Source organism: Austrofundulus limnaeus, unplaced genomic scaffold, assembly GCF_001266775.1.
Source record: "Austrofundulus limnaeus strain Quisiro unplaced genomic scaffold, Austrofundulus_limnaeus-1.0 Scaffold6, whole genome shotgun sequence".
NCBI lineage: Eukaryota > Metazoa > Chordata > Actinopteri > Cyprinodontiformes > Rivulidae > Austrofundulus > Austrofundulus limnaeus.
Genome location: NW_013952408.1, coordinates 3601889 through 3622313, shown reverse-complemented (window position 1 = coordinate 3622313; position 20425 = coordinate 3601889). Strand labels below are relative to the sequence as shown.

Sequence of the window (20425 nt, the reverse complement as noted above, 5' to 3'; positions counted from 1 at the left end):
GCTTTGGGCATGTTTTTATGAGAGTATAACATTATAACATGAAATAAAACTCAAAAAAGTTGATTTTACATGATATTGCCCCTTTAAAATTCTGGTTTTAGTATTTATTTCAGTTTATTTTGTTATACATAGTGACAACTTTTTTTAAAAAGCTGTTTCAATTGTAATATTGAAGCATTTATTACATCTGGACTACTGTTTTTAAATCCAGTTATTCATTATGTTGCTTTTTTATTTTAGGACATGTGTGTAGTGTGTGGCAGTTTTGGTCTTGGTGCTGAGGGACGTCTTCTGGCCTGTGCTCAGTGCGGTCAATGCTACCATCCTTTCTGCGTTGGCTTAAAGGTGCAGTATTCTTGTTATTGAGCTGTATATTTCTATATTATGGTTTTTCATTTGTGGGCTGCAACCAGTACGATGCATATCTCAATAAACTACCAGTGATTGGATTGTTTAAAATGCATGAGCAGCAAAAACCGACAAGAAGAAACAATTCAGCCACAATTTACAACATGATTCAGCTTTTTTACATAATACAACGCAAGTTGGTGTGAGTGTTTTATTCAACACGTTATGATGTAATGATACAACGAAGGAAAGGAATCACGCTGTCAGTTGAAACTAATATTTTACTGCCACATAAAAATGACTGCTCACAAACGAGTGTTATTTTAAAATTACATTTTCATAAAACCTGACTAATTACCAAACAATATGCAAAAGGAATCCTGATGCAAAATTAAAAAGCTGCCAGCGGCAGATGTGTTTAACACTGTCAGTAAATCAGCAAAAAGTAGCAAATGTATTTTCTACTTAAATAATGCAACACATTAACACTTTTTCTGGAATATTAGCAGATTCACATAATCAGGGTGAAGCACAGTTTTAGTGTTTGTTGCTGTTTGTATCGACATTACTGCAGTTCTGCTGCTGAACAATAGATGCTGCTGACGACAGAACAGTTCTGCAAAACAAGAGGAACGTCAGCCATTAAAGGACGAGTCAACAGGGACTGTTCTTCATACACAACTCTAACAACATAATTTTTTGTGTTACTGATATTAACCTGCTTATAGATGATTAATTTAATCAACAAGCAGATCAGATTTTTTGGTACAAAGACAAAATGGGCAAACAGATGAAGATTTACCGTATTTATTCAAGTATAATACGTAAAATTAAATCCATAAAATCATCCATAAAGTTGGGGGGTAGTACTATACTCGGATAAATATTTTTACTTATGTATTTTAACTGAAATATCGGCTTCATTCACAAAATGCCTGAGTCCAGAAATGAGACCGCGTCGTAAAAAGCAGTTGAAACGAGCTTACCTCTGACACTCCTTCGTGCTTCAGAGTGAGATAGTAACAGATCCAGGCAGGCGACATGATGCGAAAAAAGTGGAGGGAGTATTCCTRCACCTTAGTAATGATAGCGAACTAATGACATTAGCGTGTAACCGGGCCGCTCCTCAAACAACAACAAACATGTTCGTCTGTAATGGCTGCCGTCTACCGGTGTTCTGAAAAAGTTTGTATCCCTGAAAAACCATTTCCCCACCAGAGGGGGCGCTCACGAGTAAGAAGTAATCTGCTTTTCCCCCACAAGATGGCCCAAATCTCATGTGAAGTCTCTGACTTTTGTGTTGGCGCATCCWGGTGGACTATGTGTAAAATGCCAGAATTCATTTGATGCTGCTACAGCTGATATATATTTGTTGTCAAAATACCTTTTAGTACATATGTTGTTAAAATAAAATGAACAGTCCAATGATCATTTTACTGATACTGTATGTATAAAGACTGCAAAGGCTRAAAAATCTTGTCTGTATGAAAATGGAGGTAGTTTGGTGATTAAATTTTTTATGCTTTTTAAGCTCAAAAAAGGGAGGGGGGTCGTATTATACGTGAGATTGTATTATACACGAATAAATACGGTAACCCCAAAACAGCATAGTTGCATGGCTCTCTAATATCTGGTCACATTGTGCATGTGTGTGTTTGTTAAGCTTTACAAATTAAATCATGTTCACATCCTTAATGCRTACTTTGTTTTTCACCATAGTAATTTTAGCTCAATAACCTAATTTATGAATCTGCATATTGGTYGAACAAAACTTAGGTCCAAATCTCTACATTGTCTTCCACAGATCACCAAAGTGGTGCTGAGTAAAGGCTGGCGATGTCTGGAGTGTACCGTGTGTGAAGCTTGTGGCCAAGCTACAGATCCTGGTCGTTTGCTGCTGTGTGACGACTGTGACATCAGTTATCACACTTACTGTCTGGACCCTCCACTCCAGAATGTCCCCAAGGACAGCTGGAAGTGCAAGTGGTTAGTAACTCCTCTGTCAGTCAGATTAGCTTTTAGCAGACAACAAATTACATTTGTACCGAGCTTTGTGTCCAAGTTACAATATCAGACTGTCAAGCAGGTTCAATGTACAGATAAACAGTCCTCATTTTTTTTTCATATAAAGCTATAGTTTGTTTGGACTAATTTAAATATGCAAGTCAATATACAGATAATTTAATAAGTGCAATGAAGTAACCGGGATATTTACTGCTTTATCCTTTTTGAAGCATTTGGAGGAGAATGACACCTGTCCTTTTTTGTCATGCAGGTGTGTGGCCTGTACTCAGTGTGGTGCCACCACTCCAGGACTAAGGTGTGAGTGGCAGAATAATTACACTCAGTGTGCTCCCTGTGCCAGCCTCACAACATGCCCAGTCTGTCTGTTGGACTACAGCGAAGGCACAATCATTGTGCAGTGTCGCCAGTGTGACAGGTGTGTAGCGTTTCAGCGAAACTGTCAGCTCAGGAGGACAAGACTCCACTAATTCTCTAATAATTGGCACCAATCTAAGTTTTTTTTTCCTTTTTTTCCTCTCCCGTCCCCAGATGGTTTCACGCCTCTTGTCAGAATCTTCACTCAGAGGAAGATGTAGAAAAAGCTGCAGAGAACAGTTTTGACTGCACAATGTGTCGAACATTCAAGACCACTAAAGGTGGGAAGACAGTAATTCATTCAAATATTTTTACTTTGTTTTTTTTTTTGTCTACCTTAAAGTTCATGAATGTTAAAATGACCTTTATCTTGTTTCTTCTGTTTTGTTAAATTTATTTTGTTTGCATCTGTTGTAGTCGTGTCCAAGATTAGAGATACCACTGAGCCACTATTTATGTCGCAGACCATCTCAAGGGCTAAAGAAATAGGTAAGTTAAACTGGTGACGGSCATTAAATGCAACAGAAATAATGTTCTTCCTTTCCGCTCTTGATTTCCATTACAGTTACAGCTGCACGCTCACCTCAGCACATAATCATGTCTTACATTTCTTTCCAGACCTGTCAAGAACCTACACCCAGGACGGTGTGTGTTTGACAGAGTCGGGACTTTGCCAGCTTCAGAGTTTGTCCGCCGCAGCGTCGCGGCGACGGAAACCCAAACCCAAACTGAAGCTGAAGATCATTAACCAGAACAGCGTGGCAGTGCTTCAGGCCCCCGTGGACCCACTTTCTGAACTGTCTCGAGATGAAGACACGGAGGACCACAGAGGTGCTTGTCTTGTTCTTTCATCTTATCTTTTTTGTTGTAGTATCAGTAATGTTGGTTGAATTCATACATCCAGGTCTGAACTATCTGCGTTATATCAGGGTTATTATTTGGATTTGAGATGTATTTTAGTGAGAATAAAGGTTGGTATGAGAGCATGTAGAGCAGAGAAATTATGATTTTAAATCATTGCTTTCTACCTGGTTTATTTTTGAATCAGCGTAGCTTTTATTGCAAGACTCTAAGATGGAAAAACCCCTCTATAAATAAAAGTTCTTAGTCATGGGACTGGTAAACTTATTTCAATCAGGTTAATGTCTTTTCACTAAGTGGAGCTCAGATAGAATTGACCCTGTTGCTGTGATGAGGGGCCCTGTCGGGGTGTTCTCAGCTGCTGGGCTGTCACTCATCATCAGTTCTCTCTACCTCTCGCAGAGGCGGAGCTCCTTGATTGCGAGACAAAGTCTGACTCAAGCCTGGAGCGAGAGCCAGCAGAGGATGACTCCAAGGGGGCCGACGGCATCAAAAAGAGGAAGAGGAAACCGTACCGGCCGGGTAGGTCACCTGATCGAAGGAGACAGCTCCTCTGAAGCGTAAAATGGTGCAGTACGTGCCCAACGTTGAAGCTGTAGCAAAGCACTGCCATCTCACGGACTTGAGTGCACAGAGGGCTCTGTCTGGTGTTTCTAAGCCTTAATGGATTGTATAGTTAACAGAAACATTTAGTGAAAACTCAATATACCTTAAACTGCCAAAAATGCTGTTCATCATGCAGATTTTGTACTTATGGTATGTTTATTAGAAAATACTTGATATTTTTCTTTATTTTATCCTTGTTAAAAGGCATTGGTGGGTTCATGGTCCGCCAGAGAAGTCGTCCAGGCATGGGTCCTGGTAAAGCAAAGAGAGCCCTCTGCAGAAAAGACTCCTCTGGCTCTGTGTCCGAAAATCCTATTGGAAAAGATGAAGGTCAGGACCAGCTAAACTATGTGCACATTTTTCTTAATTTATTTTTGCATTATAGCAATTTGTACTAAGCCTCAAAGAGATTGCTCAAAAAATGTTTTATTATTATTATTTTAGGTTGGACGGAGGCACTACCAGATACTCCTGTGGATGAGACACCATCCGGACCAGAGGTTCCAGAGAAGATAAAGAAACGTTATCGAAAGAAGAAGACTAAACTGGAAGAGGCGTTTCCCGCCTATCTACAGGTTAGTCATCTGTCAACAGCAAAGACACGGTGTACTACACAGCTGGCACTTTGTTAGTTACTTCCAGACATATAGAGATGCTCATTGGCTGTGTCTTAATTCAGGGGTTGGACCCAACATAAGGCGCATTTGTTGGCCGCTTACGTAACYGCACCGTAGGTCGCCCCGATTCGTAGGCGCCTACTCATGTGGCTGACAATTCTTTAAAAAGCAGGGTTATTTATCACTCCTGGGAAGGTTGAATAACCAAAGTACATTGCCTTGCAGAACTTTAGTGCACAGAGCCCCTTCTGTGAGTTTTTTGCAAGAAAAGCCTGAAGGATTTCTCGGCAGAGGATACTTGTCTGTGATTATAACTTTTTAAACGGCCCCTGTCTCAGTCATGCATTGACAAACACAGGCATAACTGGTRACGACTTCAAGGGTTCCTGTCCCTAGCTAGCATCGCAGTGTCATCTTGTATTGGCTAAAACAGAGATAGGTGATGTGCATTAAGTCTCTGGTGGCTGTCAGTGTTTTTTTTTATCCCACCACATTACAGGAGAGATGGGGGKGTTTGAAGTCGAACCTAAAGGTCTGACACAGTGAAGCTGGTTTCATTCATTATTGAGATAACATGTCTGGCTTTTAATGTGCAGCAGTGAGCAGTGGAGTCCTGTGTTATTGTGGATGCTTCATGATTTTTTGAATGCTGTTGGTGGTGCTTGTTAGAAAAAAGTTTTTTTCTTCCCCAGTTTCACGTCGGTTGCCTTGGGCCATCAGACATCACAGCATAGATATTTATTTTGATTTTTTTCAGTCTTCAATACTTCTTTGTATTTTTTAAACTGATATTGTTCTTCCTGAAAGGTTTTCAATATTTTTATTTTTACTTTGATTATTCTTCACTCATTATCAATCTAGTCTTAAGTATGCATCATTTCAGATTAATTTTTTGAAATTGATTATTTGTTTTATTATATTACAAATCATGAGGTAGAAGTTCAAATAAATCACTAAAACGTCAACACAAAGATGACTGGAATTGTGTGTCATATTCAGGAGGCATTTTTTGGAAAGGACCTGCTGGACAAAAGCAAGCAGAATAGACACCAAGGAGTTGAGCCAGGCTTCCTGGAGGACGGACAGAGCCAGGTAGAGAGGAAACACCCGATCACGAGCTTCCTGGGCACAACATCAGACCCACTTCTTAGCGCAACAACGTCTATTCCTGCAAGACCTGCTGCAGCACGTATGTATACAAATAACATCAATTTTACAGGATCACAGATGCTATATTTCACTAAATCGTATCAGTAAGACTGTTAAGTTGATGTTTTATGTTTGGGAAAATCAGAAACATTACTGAACACAACTCAGTGCATCTTGGTGCAACTGTGAACAACTGGTACAACCACCCTTTAGTTTGATACACAATATTTAATTTTATCGTTCAAATTTCTTTCTAGTCTTTTAATTGTTTTTTTTTACCCTCCCTCTGCAGTAAAAACGGACCCATTATAATCAACGAGAGCATTTTATACTGCATCCTTAGTGCGGTGCAGATCACACCCCACCAACAGGAAAATGAACAAGCGCATTGGCATTTTCAAAATAATTCAAAGACAGACTACATTTTGTTGAAGTCCTGGATATATTTATTAATATATGAGTATATTTATAGTTTTATACATACATGCTGTCAAAAATTTTCATTCTGTTTGGGAAGCAAATGACAACATGGAGCATATGCATACACACAAAATGTGAATTTTATTTTGAAATATGGATGCAGAAAAGGCAGCGTGCGGTTTCAACTATTTTTTTGAGTCGGTCTTCCACAGAATTAATTTTTTAGGTGTAACTTCCACATTTATCACTGGCTTTATTGCACGATCTCACATTTCCTGCACATGCTTCTCAGAGCACCTCTGTGGCTTGCAGCTGACCGGAGCCGCACGCAGTGTAAATCAGGTTACAGCTTAAAATGAGTGTGTTCACTGTATAACAATCATTATTCACTAGAATCTGGGAAAAACAAATAAAAAATAAATAATTAAATGTTGAAAGGTTTATACTGTATGTTGGTTTAATTTTAGTAACAGTGTCATGACTTCAGTAGTTACTTAATTAACCAAACAACCTAATAGGTAAAGTATGCATTCTGTTTGCAAGCATACTTGGTCTCACTTTCCTTTATTGTGTTTCCTGCTTTTTAAATTATTTCGCTTTATTATATGACAAGTGTTCCTCTGCAGTTGTACAACTGAATGTGCAACCTGTCTGTAAGCTTTAGTTCTGGAAAATGTGAGTTCATTCAGGGTTCAATCAAGACCAGTTCTACATGTGGCATTCACACAGCGCTCCAAATCACTCATGTTCATTCATCATCATTTATTATTTGTGACAATTTGGTTTTTTCTTTTCTTTTTCTTTTTTTGTGTTCCCTCCTTTTCTTCCATCCACAGAGCCAACTGAGGAACCATTAGTTGATCTGTCTGATGTTTTGAACTCTGGTGCAGACATCTTGGGAGTGCTCGGAAAGCCAAGCAGTGACTCTGGTGCGTCATATATTTCACAGGCAGCCACAGTGGCAGAATGTATTAAAAGCCACCTAGCTGTTGGTTTGTAACATCTCCTAATGCAGAAAAATACCCTGAGAGCAGGTTTATTTTGCTTTCACTGCCTTTAGTGATTTTACTTTTCACAATCTTAAAGCATCATTTTTCCATTTTTGGTTTTATCTTTTGTTTGTCAGACCTGTGTTTTGCTTGTTCTGTCTTCACCATTTTATTTCACTTGGTTTTGGGTTCTTGTAGGTCTTGATTTTTGCCCCTTCAAGGTTGACACTTCACCACCTCCTTTTGGTAAGGGTGCTATGGCCTGTTACTCCCATGCTTTAGTGTGTTCTTCTACGGTTTGTGTCTCTTGTTTTGCGTGTGCATGTATAAACAGAAAGGCTGCTTTTCTCCTTGCTGTAGCTTTTTCTCAACCACTTCAAATTGTTTTAACACTCATATACTGCTCAGTGCCTACCTAACGGCCCTCAGTTTTGACCTAAGTGTATTTGCTTTGTCAGTCTTTGTGTTTGTGAGCCTCTGAATACCCTTCATAAACTTATAACTGCTTAGTTGAAGATGTCCTCAGGGTGGCAATGAAACTGATAAGGACATGCTAGGCACTTCAGAMGCAAAGAGACAGAGACCTTGGCACATGTCCTTCAGTGAAGGACATCTGTCCTAATACCAYTGGCTTTCTCATTTAAAAGTCCTCTGTGCTGATCTTTAAAAAAACACACAACTTACGACCTTAATGGCCTTTAATGCGTCTAATACCAATTGCTAAATGGTAGCATTTCATTATGGAATTTTTTAGTTAAAAGATGGCTGCTAATATTATGAAATATGGATAAATCCTTATGATCTCTGATGTAAATGCTGAAATGCTCCATCAAGGAACTGGAATCATTCTTTTAAATGCAAACATGTTCTTTTGTTCATGTACAACTAAAACTCATGATTAACCTCCCAGCAGGGTATTTTGTTAGTTTTATTTGTGTTATAGCTTTGTTTTTGTATATCTATGTGTGTTTCCACAGCTGGTCTAGACATCGGACCCCTGGCAGAAAGCTCCCCAGTAGCGCCTCATTCTCAGGCCGGCAGAAGGACACCTCGAACTATTCCAGAGGAACCCCTGGACGGCATTCTCAGCCCAGAGTTGGACAAGATGGTTACTGATGGTCAGTGTGGGAGGCCTAACGTCTGTATATCATTATATCCAAACCAGAGATTACTAAATAAACAACTAAAATGAATTGTAACTATCAATATTTATTTAAGTGATATATTGATAGACTTGAGAGGAACTTTCCTGTTACACACACAAAACTTACTGTGTGAATATTATAATTCATTGTTCATTTTGGAAAATCTTCAGGTACAGATTAAATGCTATGATAAATGGGCATAATCTTGATTAGAATTATTTTTAGAACAGCAGAATCTAAATTGGTAGTCCATTGTGAAGGTTTTTGTTTGTTTGCTTGTTTTGTTTTTGTTGTTTACTTTTTGCTTATTCATATTGCATGCAAAAATTACGCAGGCAAAAATAGCATTTGATGTAGTTCTTATTTTTAAACTAAATTTAAACTAAGACTATTGTAGCACTATAATAAATGAGCAGTTTATTTGCAGTGCTTCATCAGAGTTTGCATTATCCTTCTATTTTCCTAATAATGCTATTAATATCATAGCATCCATTTTTTGTTTGTTTGTTCAAAAGTTATTTTGGTCACTTCTAAGGGCAGAGACTTTTTTGACAATATGTCTTACATGGCCATACAGATGAAGGATACTGTAGATCAGTGGTTTTCAAACGTTTTTTTCCAGCCCACAAAAGACTACAGACACTCGCGACCCCAGATATTACTTGTTCACTTCTGTAAACCTTGCTAATAACTCTGTTAAACATGGGAATAACAACAATATATAATAATATAAACATAACAATATTTATAACAATATAAACATATCTAATACAGAACCTGAACTATGTGGAAAAGGTAATTAAAAACATACTTGCATAACAATGCTACTTTTATCAATTTATTTTCTTTTTCTTTTCAGAATCAATGCTCAGCAAGCTTTACAAAATTCCAGGTTGGTGATTTTGATGATTTTTGTATAGCTAAGAACTTGGGCCACAGTGAAAGGCCTGAAATTGTACATTGTAGTTCATCATTTACATTGCCTTATTGTTACAGAACTGGAGAGCAAGGATGTTGAAGATCTCTTCACAGCAGTCCTTAGCCCAAGCACGAGCCAACCACCTCCACCACAGGTGCCTCACCCCCAGGGTCCAGGGCCCGTTCATGCACTTGGTGCTTGTATGCCTCATCCCAATTCAGGTACATTTTTAATTATTCCGTCTTACTTCTACTTTTAATATTTTGTAGCATCAGATTTACCTTTTGGGTTCCCGTTGTAGGACATCCGATGTTTCCGAGGATGTCTGTGATAAATGGAATAAGGGGACCAAACCATCGCTTTCCTGCAAATTCGGGAACAGGACCCTGCATCCCTGAAACTTTCCCCCCACTTAATCGTATGCCTTTTTCCGACAATCCAAGGTAATTTAATGCCCAATTATTATTAACCTAATAAATAKTTTGCCTTTTTTTTCTTAAACATCATTCTACCCCTTGAGCTGTATTTATTAATGTTACAGGGATATAAAATTTAATCAAATGCCTAGAGAGACACTTGGTCCATGGCCCTCCCCTGCCCATGGTCCTGGCCCTGCACCACCTGGATCTTTACCTGAGGGGGAGACTGAAGCCATGTCAAATGCCCAAAGAAGTACACTCAAATGGGAAAAGGAGGAGACACTTGGAGAGCTTGCTACCGTTGCACCTGTCCTGTATACCAATATAAATTTCCCCAACCTCAAAGAAGAGTACCCAGGTTTGTGTATGGCCCTAAARCATACGTTTAGTTTTTGTTTCTATATGCGTTTAAGTGTTTCGCAATTAAATCTTCTGATGTCTTGTCATTTCTTTCCATTTCACCGTTTTGTTGCTACAAATATGTTCTCACTCTTTCTATTTTCGCCCAACAGATTGGTCCACAAGATCAAAACAAATTGCTAAACTTTGGAGGAAAGCTAGCTCACAAGACAGGGCTCCGTATGTGGTAAGATTATTTCGACTACTAAATCCAGCCTCTTGACTGTACAAAATGCAACATGAAATTCAGTAATTTCTGACTCTAATATCTAACACTTTTCTCAAGTCAGTCTTATTAGAGTTAAAATATACCTAATACGGGCTGCTTTCATTGACTCGCCTATCTGCACCAACTATATTAGTATATGAACAATTCTCATGTAGTTTTTTCCCCTTTGATTGATGAACATTCCACTGAAAACAGACACACAATGGCATTAGTCAATTTTTAATTTACAGTAACCACTTTAGATTATAGTAACAAAAAGACCCAATGCTGAAAAATAATTAAAAGATTTCTGTTTTTTAAATATAAAAATAATTGCATTTTACACTTGGAATAGAGTGTATGTCAAATAGCATTTTAGTTGCTTAGGAAATTGTCCTTGAATTATTTCAGTGCCTGAAGCTTATCCAATCAAATGCTAATTGAATTTTTCTTATAAATTACTTTTTTACGTCTAAATATTATTCTTGTTAGTCTGCTGTCTTCTGTTTACAAAATACCTATGTTCATTCTGCTTTTGATTTGTTGTTTAGCAAAAGGCAAGAGATAACCGAGCAGCCTTGCGCATCAACAAAGTCCAGATGTCAAATGAGACGGTGAAGAGGCATCATCCACAGCAACAGCCCCCTGAGGTGTTTGATCCCAACTTACCACTAGACACAGAACTCCTGTTTAAAGACCCTTTGAAACCAAAAGAGTCAGAGCATGAACAAGAGTGGAAGTTTAGACAGGTAAGAGTGTATGCAATGTAGTCAGCGTATGCAGCGCCAGGTCAGCTTTATATTAAGACAGCTAAGAAGTGGTGCTTTAGTAAAGCTCCCTAATCAACTGCTCTATCCTTCGCATTAACCGTGATGACAGTGGTGGTTAGTAGGTCCAGTTCATTTTTGGCATGAGAATTATTTCTACATCTTTGTTGATTTCTAATACCTCTTTTCACATTATGTCTCCAACAGCAAATGAGGCAGAAAAGCAAACAGCAGGCCAAAATTGAAGCCACTCAGAAATTAGAACAAGTCAAAAATGAGCAACTTCAGCAACAGCAGCAGCAACAACAGCAACAGCAGACAAGTGGTCAGTCAGATGGGGATGGCAACAACAGTGGCAACCAAAGCCCAGCCTCCCAACCAAGCAATGACAGCATGTCCCCAATGCAGCAGTTCAACTCAAAAGAAAGTTTTGCCAGACCGCAGCTACAAGGAACTCCAACTTCGTGTCCTCCAGAGGATGTGTTTTTACGACCACCTCCTCCTCCACCATCTGGCCCTTCTTCCCAGCCTCAGTCTCCACAGGTGTTCTCACCAAATTCGTCCGGGTCCAGACCATCCTCTCCATGGGACCCGTATGCCAAAATGGTTGGGACCCCAAGACCACCAACTCTCGGACCAAATGCTTGTCGCAGAATGTCTGCTGAATCTGGAAAATCCCCCACCTCTTTGATGGAGCCGCAAGACAGAGGGAGGCCCTCTCCAGCACATGAATCCTTTGGTTCTCCTACATCAGTGTGCAGTGACCCTTATGCCAAACCTCCTGACACACCGAGGCCAACTGGGGACACTGACCCCTTTTTGAAGCCCATGGGTCCCCCCAGGGGTAGTCAGGCAGCTCAAGGAAGATCACCAATGGGCTCTCCTGGTAGAGACCCCTACTCAAGGCCCATGATAAGAAATGATACCTACCAGCGCATGGCCCAAAACAGGATGATTTTGTCTGACCCTTACTCAAGGCCTTTAATAGCACCCATCCCTGGAAGCAACGAGTCTGGTTCTGTCCCTCTGTTCAAAACACCAATGCCTCCTCAGGATCCCTTCAGCCGACCAGGTTCTCATTCGTCAGACAGATTTTCCCAAAATCAGCTGAATGACCCCTATGCACAACCCCCACATACCCCAAGACCATCAGGGAATGACAGTTTCACCAGTCCTCCTAGAATGAGTCAGCATCACCCTCAAGGGCACTCATTTGCTCAGCCGGGACCAGTAACTCAAATGTCTAAAAATCCTTATGCACATGCACCGTCCACTCCAAGGCCAGATCGTTTCACATACGACCCTTTTGTCCACCCTCCTGGTCCCAATAAGCCAGGTGCTGACCATTACCCTCACCCTACAGGTAATCAACGATTGATTAACGAACACGAAGCTCAAGCTCGACCATTTTTTGAACCCTATGCTCGACCACCAGGTACCCCACGACCACATGACAACTACGGTCAGCCATCAAACTCACCTGGTTCGTCCTCAGACCCTTACTCACAGGCTACTCCTCGCCCTGGTGGGATGAACCAGTTTTCTCATAAGTCCCATCCTGGACAGCGAATGTCTCCTTCCCACTCAATGGACCCTTATGGTCAGTCACCATGTACTCCTCGACCCTCTATAGGAGATAGATTCTCCAAGTCACCTGGGAGCCAAAGGGGACCAGTGGAGCCTTATACCAATGCACCTGGAGCTTCAAGGCCAGGGGGTAATGACATGTTTTCTCAGCCTGGGCCATCTAGACCAATGCTTAATGACCCTTACGCTCAACCTCCAGGGACCCCGAGACCTGGTCCTGATGGACTTAACAGACCTATGCCAAGGCCAGGACCAAGTCAAGATCCTTTCACCCAACTGCAAGGCAGGCTTCAAGAGCAATTCCCTCATCCAGACTCTCACACACCAAAGAACCCTGGTGTTTCAGAAGATGGATTTAGTCRGTCACCAACAAGAAGACCCAATCAGACACCTAGCCATGACCCATTTGAACAAGCCCCTATGACCCCTTGTCCTCAAGCAACAGATAAAATGGAAATAAAAGATCAAACAGCTGTGGGTAACAACGGAGCCAGCCCTCAAGACCCCACCCAAATGCCAGCAAATCCACAAATACCTGCTACATCTTCTGAAGCACAGGGCGCTGCTCTTGCTGAGACGGAGGAAAAACTCAGACAGGTACCAGGAAGCTTTGTTTGTTTGTTTGTTTGTTTGTTTGTTTGTTTGTTTGTTTGTTTGTTTGTTTGTTTGTTTGTTTTTTGATAAATCACATTTGATTTGCTGTGATCATTGTGCAAGAGGGGTGGTATACCTTGAATAAGCTGCAAATCACAGGGCCACATAGAGAACCATTCACACCCTTATTCACAATTTAGAGTTACTAAGTAGAAGAAAATTGGAGTACTAAAAGAAAACCCACACATGCACAGGGAGATTAATCAAACTGCACACAGAAAGGCTGCAGCCCAAATCATGTCAGAATGTTCGTCAGAAATAAGACAAACATATTTTTTGTCCTATCTGGGCTGAGCATGAGACATAGCAAGCTTGACAAATGTCTCATGTTTCTAAAGACACGATCCAAAGGTGGATTTGTAGGGACTTATRGGGAAAGCAGGCGTTAGATTTCCACAATCATTATTTTTGTGGATCACAGGTTCTTTAAAACCAGTGTGCTCATCTTTCGCCTGTTCTTCCACTTGGCTTGCTGCTTCCTTTGTACCATTTTTATTGAATGATATTGATCAAAATAAAAAATCTGTTTTAGCTTGCACAACTTTTTCCATCTCAGCCTTCACTCAAACAGCTACCACACTATTAAAGGTTACAATAGTAAGAAATGTATATTGACATGTTTTGACAAGCTTGGTTGTGTGTTTTACAAGAATTCTGTCAATTAGGGCCTTTAAAATTATTTTAGCTAAGTTAGAAAATTAATTAATTAGTCATTGGCCAAGCAAATGATGACCTCAGCTGTCATACAGTTAGAGGTTACACCAGCATTTGAGATGTGCTGCACTTTCTCCAGTCCCCTTCCTAAATGTTACCTCTGCACAACAGGAATGGCACTAGAAGGATTCAAATACAACTTAAATTAGTCAATAAACCGTTTTGGTTAATTTTTTTAGTTGTTCGTTAACAAAAGTCAAGAAAGACAGACAAATTAACTATGTGCTTTTATCACTCAAAAAAAAAAAAAAAAAAACAAGTTGGTTTTTAAACAATTATTATTACTCGAGTAATTGAGTAAAACACCATAAAAATGACCAGACCACTGACATGGCTCTCTACTTCAGTTGTTTCAGCGTCACTAACACTATCAAGATTAAATCACTCGACCAASCATTTCCTCTCCCAAAACAAAAAYACAAAGCTAAAAAAAGTGGGAAATCAATATCGGATGTTAATATCAGCCCAGTTTTACTTATCAGACTGATACGATATTCTTAAAAATTACTAATATTTGCTGATACCAAAGTTAATGCCGATATATTGTGCATCCCTAAAAAAAATGTTTAATGTGAAACTGATGCCTGTAGACTGATGCATAAATTTTGCATGGCTTCATTTTTTTTACTGCAATTAAAAAAAGCTGAAATCTTTGTGATAATTTCTGCTCTAGCGACAAAAAATTAGGGAGCTGCTTCAACAAAGGACTGCAGTCCGCCAGGAGAGGGTTCCTCAGGAGCCTGCTGGTAACACAAACCCAGGAACACCACAACCCTGGCCCCAAGAAGGCCCTGGTCAACAAGGGGAAATGTTCAACAGACCTCCTCCACCTTATCCTGGACAAGGACCCATACGAGGGCCTGTAAGATTTCCTGGACATTTTCCAGGTGATCAGCGTGTCTGTTTTCCTAATGAAGGACAAATGCATCGGACCCCACATCCTGGAGATCTTCATTTAAGACAACAGGGACCAAGGTTTGTATTACATTTTTTGTGAAACCTTTGTGTTTCAAATGTTCTTTCAAACAAAGTTTATCATTGTCTGTGTGTATTTTTTTATTTTTATTTTTTAGGTTTCCGTTTACGACTGGTGTTCCAGGACCTCATGGGGCTCAAGAGTTCTTTCACAGGGGAGAGCACACGATGCAGAATGTACCTCCTCAAATGAGATTGCCCATGACTGCTGAAATGACAAAAAGCATGGGAGGAAATCCCATGGGGCTTCCCCATCACTTCCCACCACGTGGTATGCCAATGCAGCAGCACAACATAATGGGCCAGCATTTCATTGAGCTGCGACACAGAGCCGCTGAAAACAGACCACGCATCCCATTCCCACCTGGCGGCATTCAAGGAAGCAGCATTGACCCCAGTATGCAGGGTCAAAGGCCTCCAGGCTTTTTACGAGCACCTGATTCAAGGTTCTCTTTAAATCACGGGCCCAGAATGGGTGACCCTTTAGCCAGTCAGACTGGCCACTTACACTTCTCTGCCAGTATGGACAATCTTCATCAACACACCCAGATGCCAGGACTCAGTCCAATCAAACAATCTCCATTGATGAGATCCATGAGCCAACCTGCTTCAAATGAGATCCAGAACATGGCAGCATCCATGATCCTCTCTGCACCCTCTGCTGCACAGACTGAGGCTGCGTCTATGTCAAACAGTGAAACTGTAGAAGAGAAACTAGATGGCGAAGACTCAGCAGTCAAAGACCTTGAGGATGTGGAAGTGAAAGACCTGGTAGATGCTGACTTAGAAAACCTAAATTTGGATGCTGAAGATGGCAAAGACCTTGATCTAGAAACCAATGACCTACACCTTGATGACTTTCTAAAGTCTGGTAAGTTTGACATCATCGCTTACACAGACCCTGACTTGGATGACATCAAGAAAGACATGTTTAATGAGGAACTTGATCTCAGCGACCCGATGGATGACAATGCTGAAGCTGTGGAAATGAGCAAAAATACTGGCCCTGAAACTGATGCATCATCCAGTTCAGCATCTGCACTGGCAAAGTCAGAAGCTACGGGTGAAACTTCCTCAGCTGAACTCAAGCCAGAAGTCCCTGGGAATCAAGCCTGTAATTCTTTGGTATCTGACCAGGAAATTAAAACAGAGGTCAAAGACTGTCAGGGGCCTGCTGAGGTGAGAAACCAGCAATCTTCTGGAAACACCCAAAATCAGCAGGGAGTTCTCTCTGACTCTACCCCAGTCTTGTCTAGTTTACTCATTAAGCAACAGCCTGAGGAGCAGTCATTAAATCCAATCATTGGATCTGTCAACCAAGGAGGTAACCTCATGGTCCAGCAGAACCAAGCCACTGATACTCAGCATACCTCAGCACTTACAGTGAGTAAAACAATATCTGACACCACCGCTGCAGGAGAGGTTTCTATGACTGCCTTCGGTGCAGACCCTTCAGTAGGACTGACCCCTGGAGTAGACCAGACTGGTCTAAGCCAAGTCCAGCAGACAGGATTGAACCCAGCCATGGGTCATCATGGGCAGCAACAGCGTCCTCTTCTGCTGGACGAGCAGCCACTTCTGTTGCAGGACCTCCTGGACCAGGAACGACAGGAGCAACAGCAGCAGAGGCAGATGCAGGCCATGATACGCCAGCGTTCCAGTGACACCTTTTTCCCCAACATTGGTAGGGTGTTTAGGCCACTTTCTCTAGATTTCTGTTCACAACACTTGAGAGATTGGTTGTCTTACTCTGTTTGTCATTTGCAGATTTTGATACTATCACTGACCCAATCATGAAAGCCAAAATGGTTGCCTTGAAAGGCATCAATAAAGTCATGGTTCAGAACAACATAGGAATGACTTCAATGGCAATGAACAGGTAACTGTTTCTATTTTTACTATATGAATTCACATTTTTACAAAACCAAGACAAGTACTACCACTAATAAATTATAATGCACCTAAAACTTGGTAAATAATTAGTAATTACTACTTAATAGCACAACATTTTCTAATCATATAAATGTGAAATGTTTGTGTATCTAAGCTTGCTGTTAATTTGTCCCAGATTACCTGCTGGTCCTGTACCTCCTTGTCCTGAAAGCACACCTCTCCCTCCACAAGTTGTTGGACCGGTAATTGACCAATCTGCTTAGTTCATTCAAATAAATATGTCAGATGTGTTGATTACATATGTGATAAACTTGTTGCTAATTTGTTTTAGGATGGCAAATTGACCCAAGTACCAAGACCAAATCCTCCGAGCTTTGGACCAGGATTTGTTAGTAAGTCCTCAAATGTTTTTTTAAGTATAGTTTAATTTTTTTTCTTTTTTAATTGTTATGACTGCAAATATAAAGTTGTTTGCATTTCAGCTCTCAATATTTTTATGAAAAAGAGCCACTTTCTTCCTTTAGATAATCCTCAGAGGGCTCAGTACGAGGAGTGGCTCCAGGAGACTCAACACCTACTTCAAATGCAGCAGAAGTTTCTAGAAGACAAGATTGGAGCTCACAGGAAGTCTAAGAAAGCCCTGTCTGCCAAGCAAAGAACTGCAAAAAAGGCAGGCAGAGAATTTCCTGAGGAGGATGCTGAGCAGCTCAAACATGTCACAGAGCAGCAGGGTGTAGTGCAAAAACAACTGGAGCAGGTAAATGTGCAGCCTGTCAAACTCCACTGCTGAATACGATCTCACCTGTACATACTGGCTGCCCTAAGCATTTTCTTCCATTTCTAGCTCTTAGCAGAGTTTTAATTGTTAAAGAGGGATAGTCGGTAAATTAATAAAGACAAGAAAAAAAATACTTGTATTTATCACTGTTTCACAATAAAAACTGACATTGACATGGTAAGGTAAACATGTTCAAGATATATATATATATATATATATATATATTTTCCCCATTTAGTTATTTTACCTGATCATATTTCCATAGCAGATCTAAATACTAATAATAATTTACCTGTTTGACCAAATAAAATGTAGAATGTGCACTGGAAAGTATTCTTCAGATGTATTATTTTCAAGCAAAATTAAGAAAAGTATTGAAACTGATGATTTCCAAAGTACAGGGACATAGAAATCACATGTACATAGACTTCCTACACAAATTATTTGAAAATACTTTTGGTTGAGGGTCAGTGTTCTTTTAAAATAATTTTTTGGGTTCTCATTTAACAATACTGTCGTTCATCTTCCCCCTCTGACAGTTTGTGTATCCTCATAGGCTTGCTTTTTTTAACTGTTAATAACGAAAAATAGAAATCTAACCTGTGCAGTAAATAAGCTACAGTTTTCAAACCTTTGTTTAAATATGATAGAACAATGTAAAATACATTGATATTCATACTGTAAGATAGTTCATCACGCTCAAAAGAATAATTCTCTTTTCTTTCTTTTTGTAGATTCGGAAGCAGCAGAAAGAGCATGCTGAGCTTATCGAGGAGTACAGAGTGAAACAACAGCAAAACAACATGACACCATTAATACCTGGGATGCCAGGCAATCCTGGCATGATGCAAGGTGGTCCACCAATGGTTCAGCCGCCCATGAACCCCATGATGCAGATGCCACTTCATCCTGGCCAGCCAAATGCACCGCCGCGTATGCCCAACCCTCCACCTGGCTGGCATCCCGGTGCTTCTATGCCTATGGGGGGACCAGGAATGCCACCTATAATGCCGCCTCAGGTACCTGTTGGAAATTCGGCTCAGACCTTCCAAATGCAAATGGGCAATGTACCTCAGCACCCCCAAATGCCCGTGGAGCCCCAAGCACCACCTGTACCACCAGGTGCCGTTAAACCCATGCAGCCTGCTGGGGTGAAGTTCGACGACAACAATCCGTTCAGCGAAGGTTTTCAGGAGCGCGAGAGAAGAGAGAGGCTGAGGGAGCAGCAGGAGAGACAGCGAGTGCAGCTGATGCAGGAAGTCGAACGTCAGAAAGCCCTGAAACATCGAATGGAGATGGAGCAGCAAGGAATGATGGTGCCAGATGGGAGCATGGCTCCACTCGCTCAGATGCCGTTTTTCAATTCTGAGCTGCCACAGGACTTCATGCAGCCTCAGAGGGCCCCTCTACAACAACCACAACAACTTGGACCAATGTTCTCCCAGCAGCAGGGCATGCAACCTGGCATGGGCTCACCACCTGGAACATTCATCCAGGGGGACAGAAGAGCCATGATGGGTAACGGGATGATGCAGCCTGACATGGGGCCTGGTTTAGGGCCAGATAATGTCGCTCTGCAGGGACCTAATTTTCCTCACGCTCAGCCAAGGCCTCGTCAGTTCGGTGGACCAGGAATGATGCACCAAATGCCCGGTGAGGGTCCTCCATTTGGAGTGGATTCAGCTACACCTCTGCCATCTAACTTTCCAGGCTCAGGTCAGTCTCTCATACAGCTGTATTCTAACATCATTCCAGACGAGAAAGGAAAAAAGAAGAGGAACCGCAAAAAGAAGAAGGATGACGATGCAGATTCAGTGAAGACACCCTCAACTCCACACTCAGACCTTACAACCCCTCTTACTCCTTGTGTCTCAGACACCTCTTCAACTCCTACCAGAAACCCCCATCTCTTTGGAGAGCAGGACTTGTCTAGATCCCCCCTACTCGGATCTACTGCCTCCAGCCACTCAGAGCTAGAGAGGCAACTTTCTGGGGGACAGTCTGGACAACCTGGTCTGCCATCGGACTCGTCAAGAATACAGGCTCAGGAGCACGAGAGGATCCTTAGTAACATAAAGCTTGAGCAGACTGATGCCACTGAATGCCACGGGCCAAATGAAGCCTCCATCGGCTCAGAAATGAGCTCTGTGAAAGAAGAAAGTAACAAAGGGGGCATGTCTCCATTCCCCACTGGGCAAAGTCCAAACAAAGGAGAGGCTGGTAATGAACTACTGAAACACCTTCTGAAGAACAAGAGTACACCTCCACATGGATTGTCCCAGCAGAGGTCAGAGGAAAGCCTACGCTCGGAGGAGGAGGAATCCACAGACTGCAAAACCTTGCTGAGGCAAAGCTCCATAGACAGCAATGGGGTCAGTATTTGTGTTAGTCATACAGTTACAGAGTGCTGAGGGGGGCATCAACACAGTGAATCATGAACAAGCTAAGTGAGTCAGATGGGAGGCACATTATGGTTAAATTGATATGATTCATAGTTGTCTCTATTCAGTCAGTTATGTGTTAGAAAATATCAAACTTGAATCTATGGTGCTCTTTAAATTGTTTTTAAGTTTGTGACAATAGAAACCTATATATATA

The 20425-nt window shown here is 41.1% G+C and overlaps 1 protein-coding gene across 6 annotated transcripts in view; it reads left to right on the top strand.

Annotated features, from left to right (window-relative positions):
- kmt2cb (lysine (K)-specific methyltransferase 2Cb) overlaps positions 1–20425 on the top strand; it is a 74591-nt gene that overhangs the window by 42805 nt on the left and 11361 nt on the right. For 3 of the 6 annotated variants that reach the window (XM_014030928.1, XM_014030905.1, XM_014030897.1), the window contains 27 exons: positions 241–345; positions 2153–2334; positions 2624–2788; positions 2902–3008; positions 3145–3216; positions 3346–3558; positions 3991–4110; positions 4399–4524; positions 4639–4769; positions 5811–6000; positions 7217–7309; positions 7568–7615; positions 8347–8487; positions 9374–9406; positions 9511–9654; positions 9735–9876; positions 9975–10210; positions 10365–10438; positions 11011–11208; positions 11434–13410; positions 14855–15156; positions 15255–16840; positions 16924–17035; positions 17225–17291; positions 17381–17441; positions 17574–17806; positions 18562–20199. In XM_014030928.1, coding sequence (XP_013886382.1) covers positions 241–345; positions 2153–2334; positions 2624–2788; positions 2902–3008; positions 3145–3216; positions 3346–3558; positions 3991–4110; positions 4399–4524; positions 4639–4769; positions 5811–6000; positions 7217–7309; positions 7568–7615; positions 8347–8487; positions 9374–9406; positions 9511–9654; positions 9735–9876; positions 9975–10210; positions 10365–10438; positions 11011–11208; positions 11434–13410; positions 14855–15156; positions 15255–16840; positions 16924–17035; positions 17225–17291; positions 17381–17441; positions 17574–17806; positions 18562–20199 — 8496 coding nt within the window. The remainder of the gene's footprint in view (positions 1–240; positions 346–2152; positions 2335–2623; positions 2789–2901; positions 3009–3144; positions 3217–3345; positions 3559–3990; positions 4111–4398; positions 4525–4638; positions 4770–5810; positions 6001–7216; positions 7310–7567; positions 7616–8346; positions 8488–9373; positions 9407–9510; positions 9655–9734; positions 9877–9974; positions 10211–10364; positions 10439–11010; positions 11209–11433; positions 13411–14854; positions 15157–15254; positions 16841–16923; positions 17036–17224; positions 17292–17380; positions 17442–17573; positions 17807–18561; positions 20200–20425) is intronic. The other 3 variants (XM_014030920.1, XM_014030912.1, XM_014030936.1) reach the window with 3 other exon arrangements.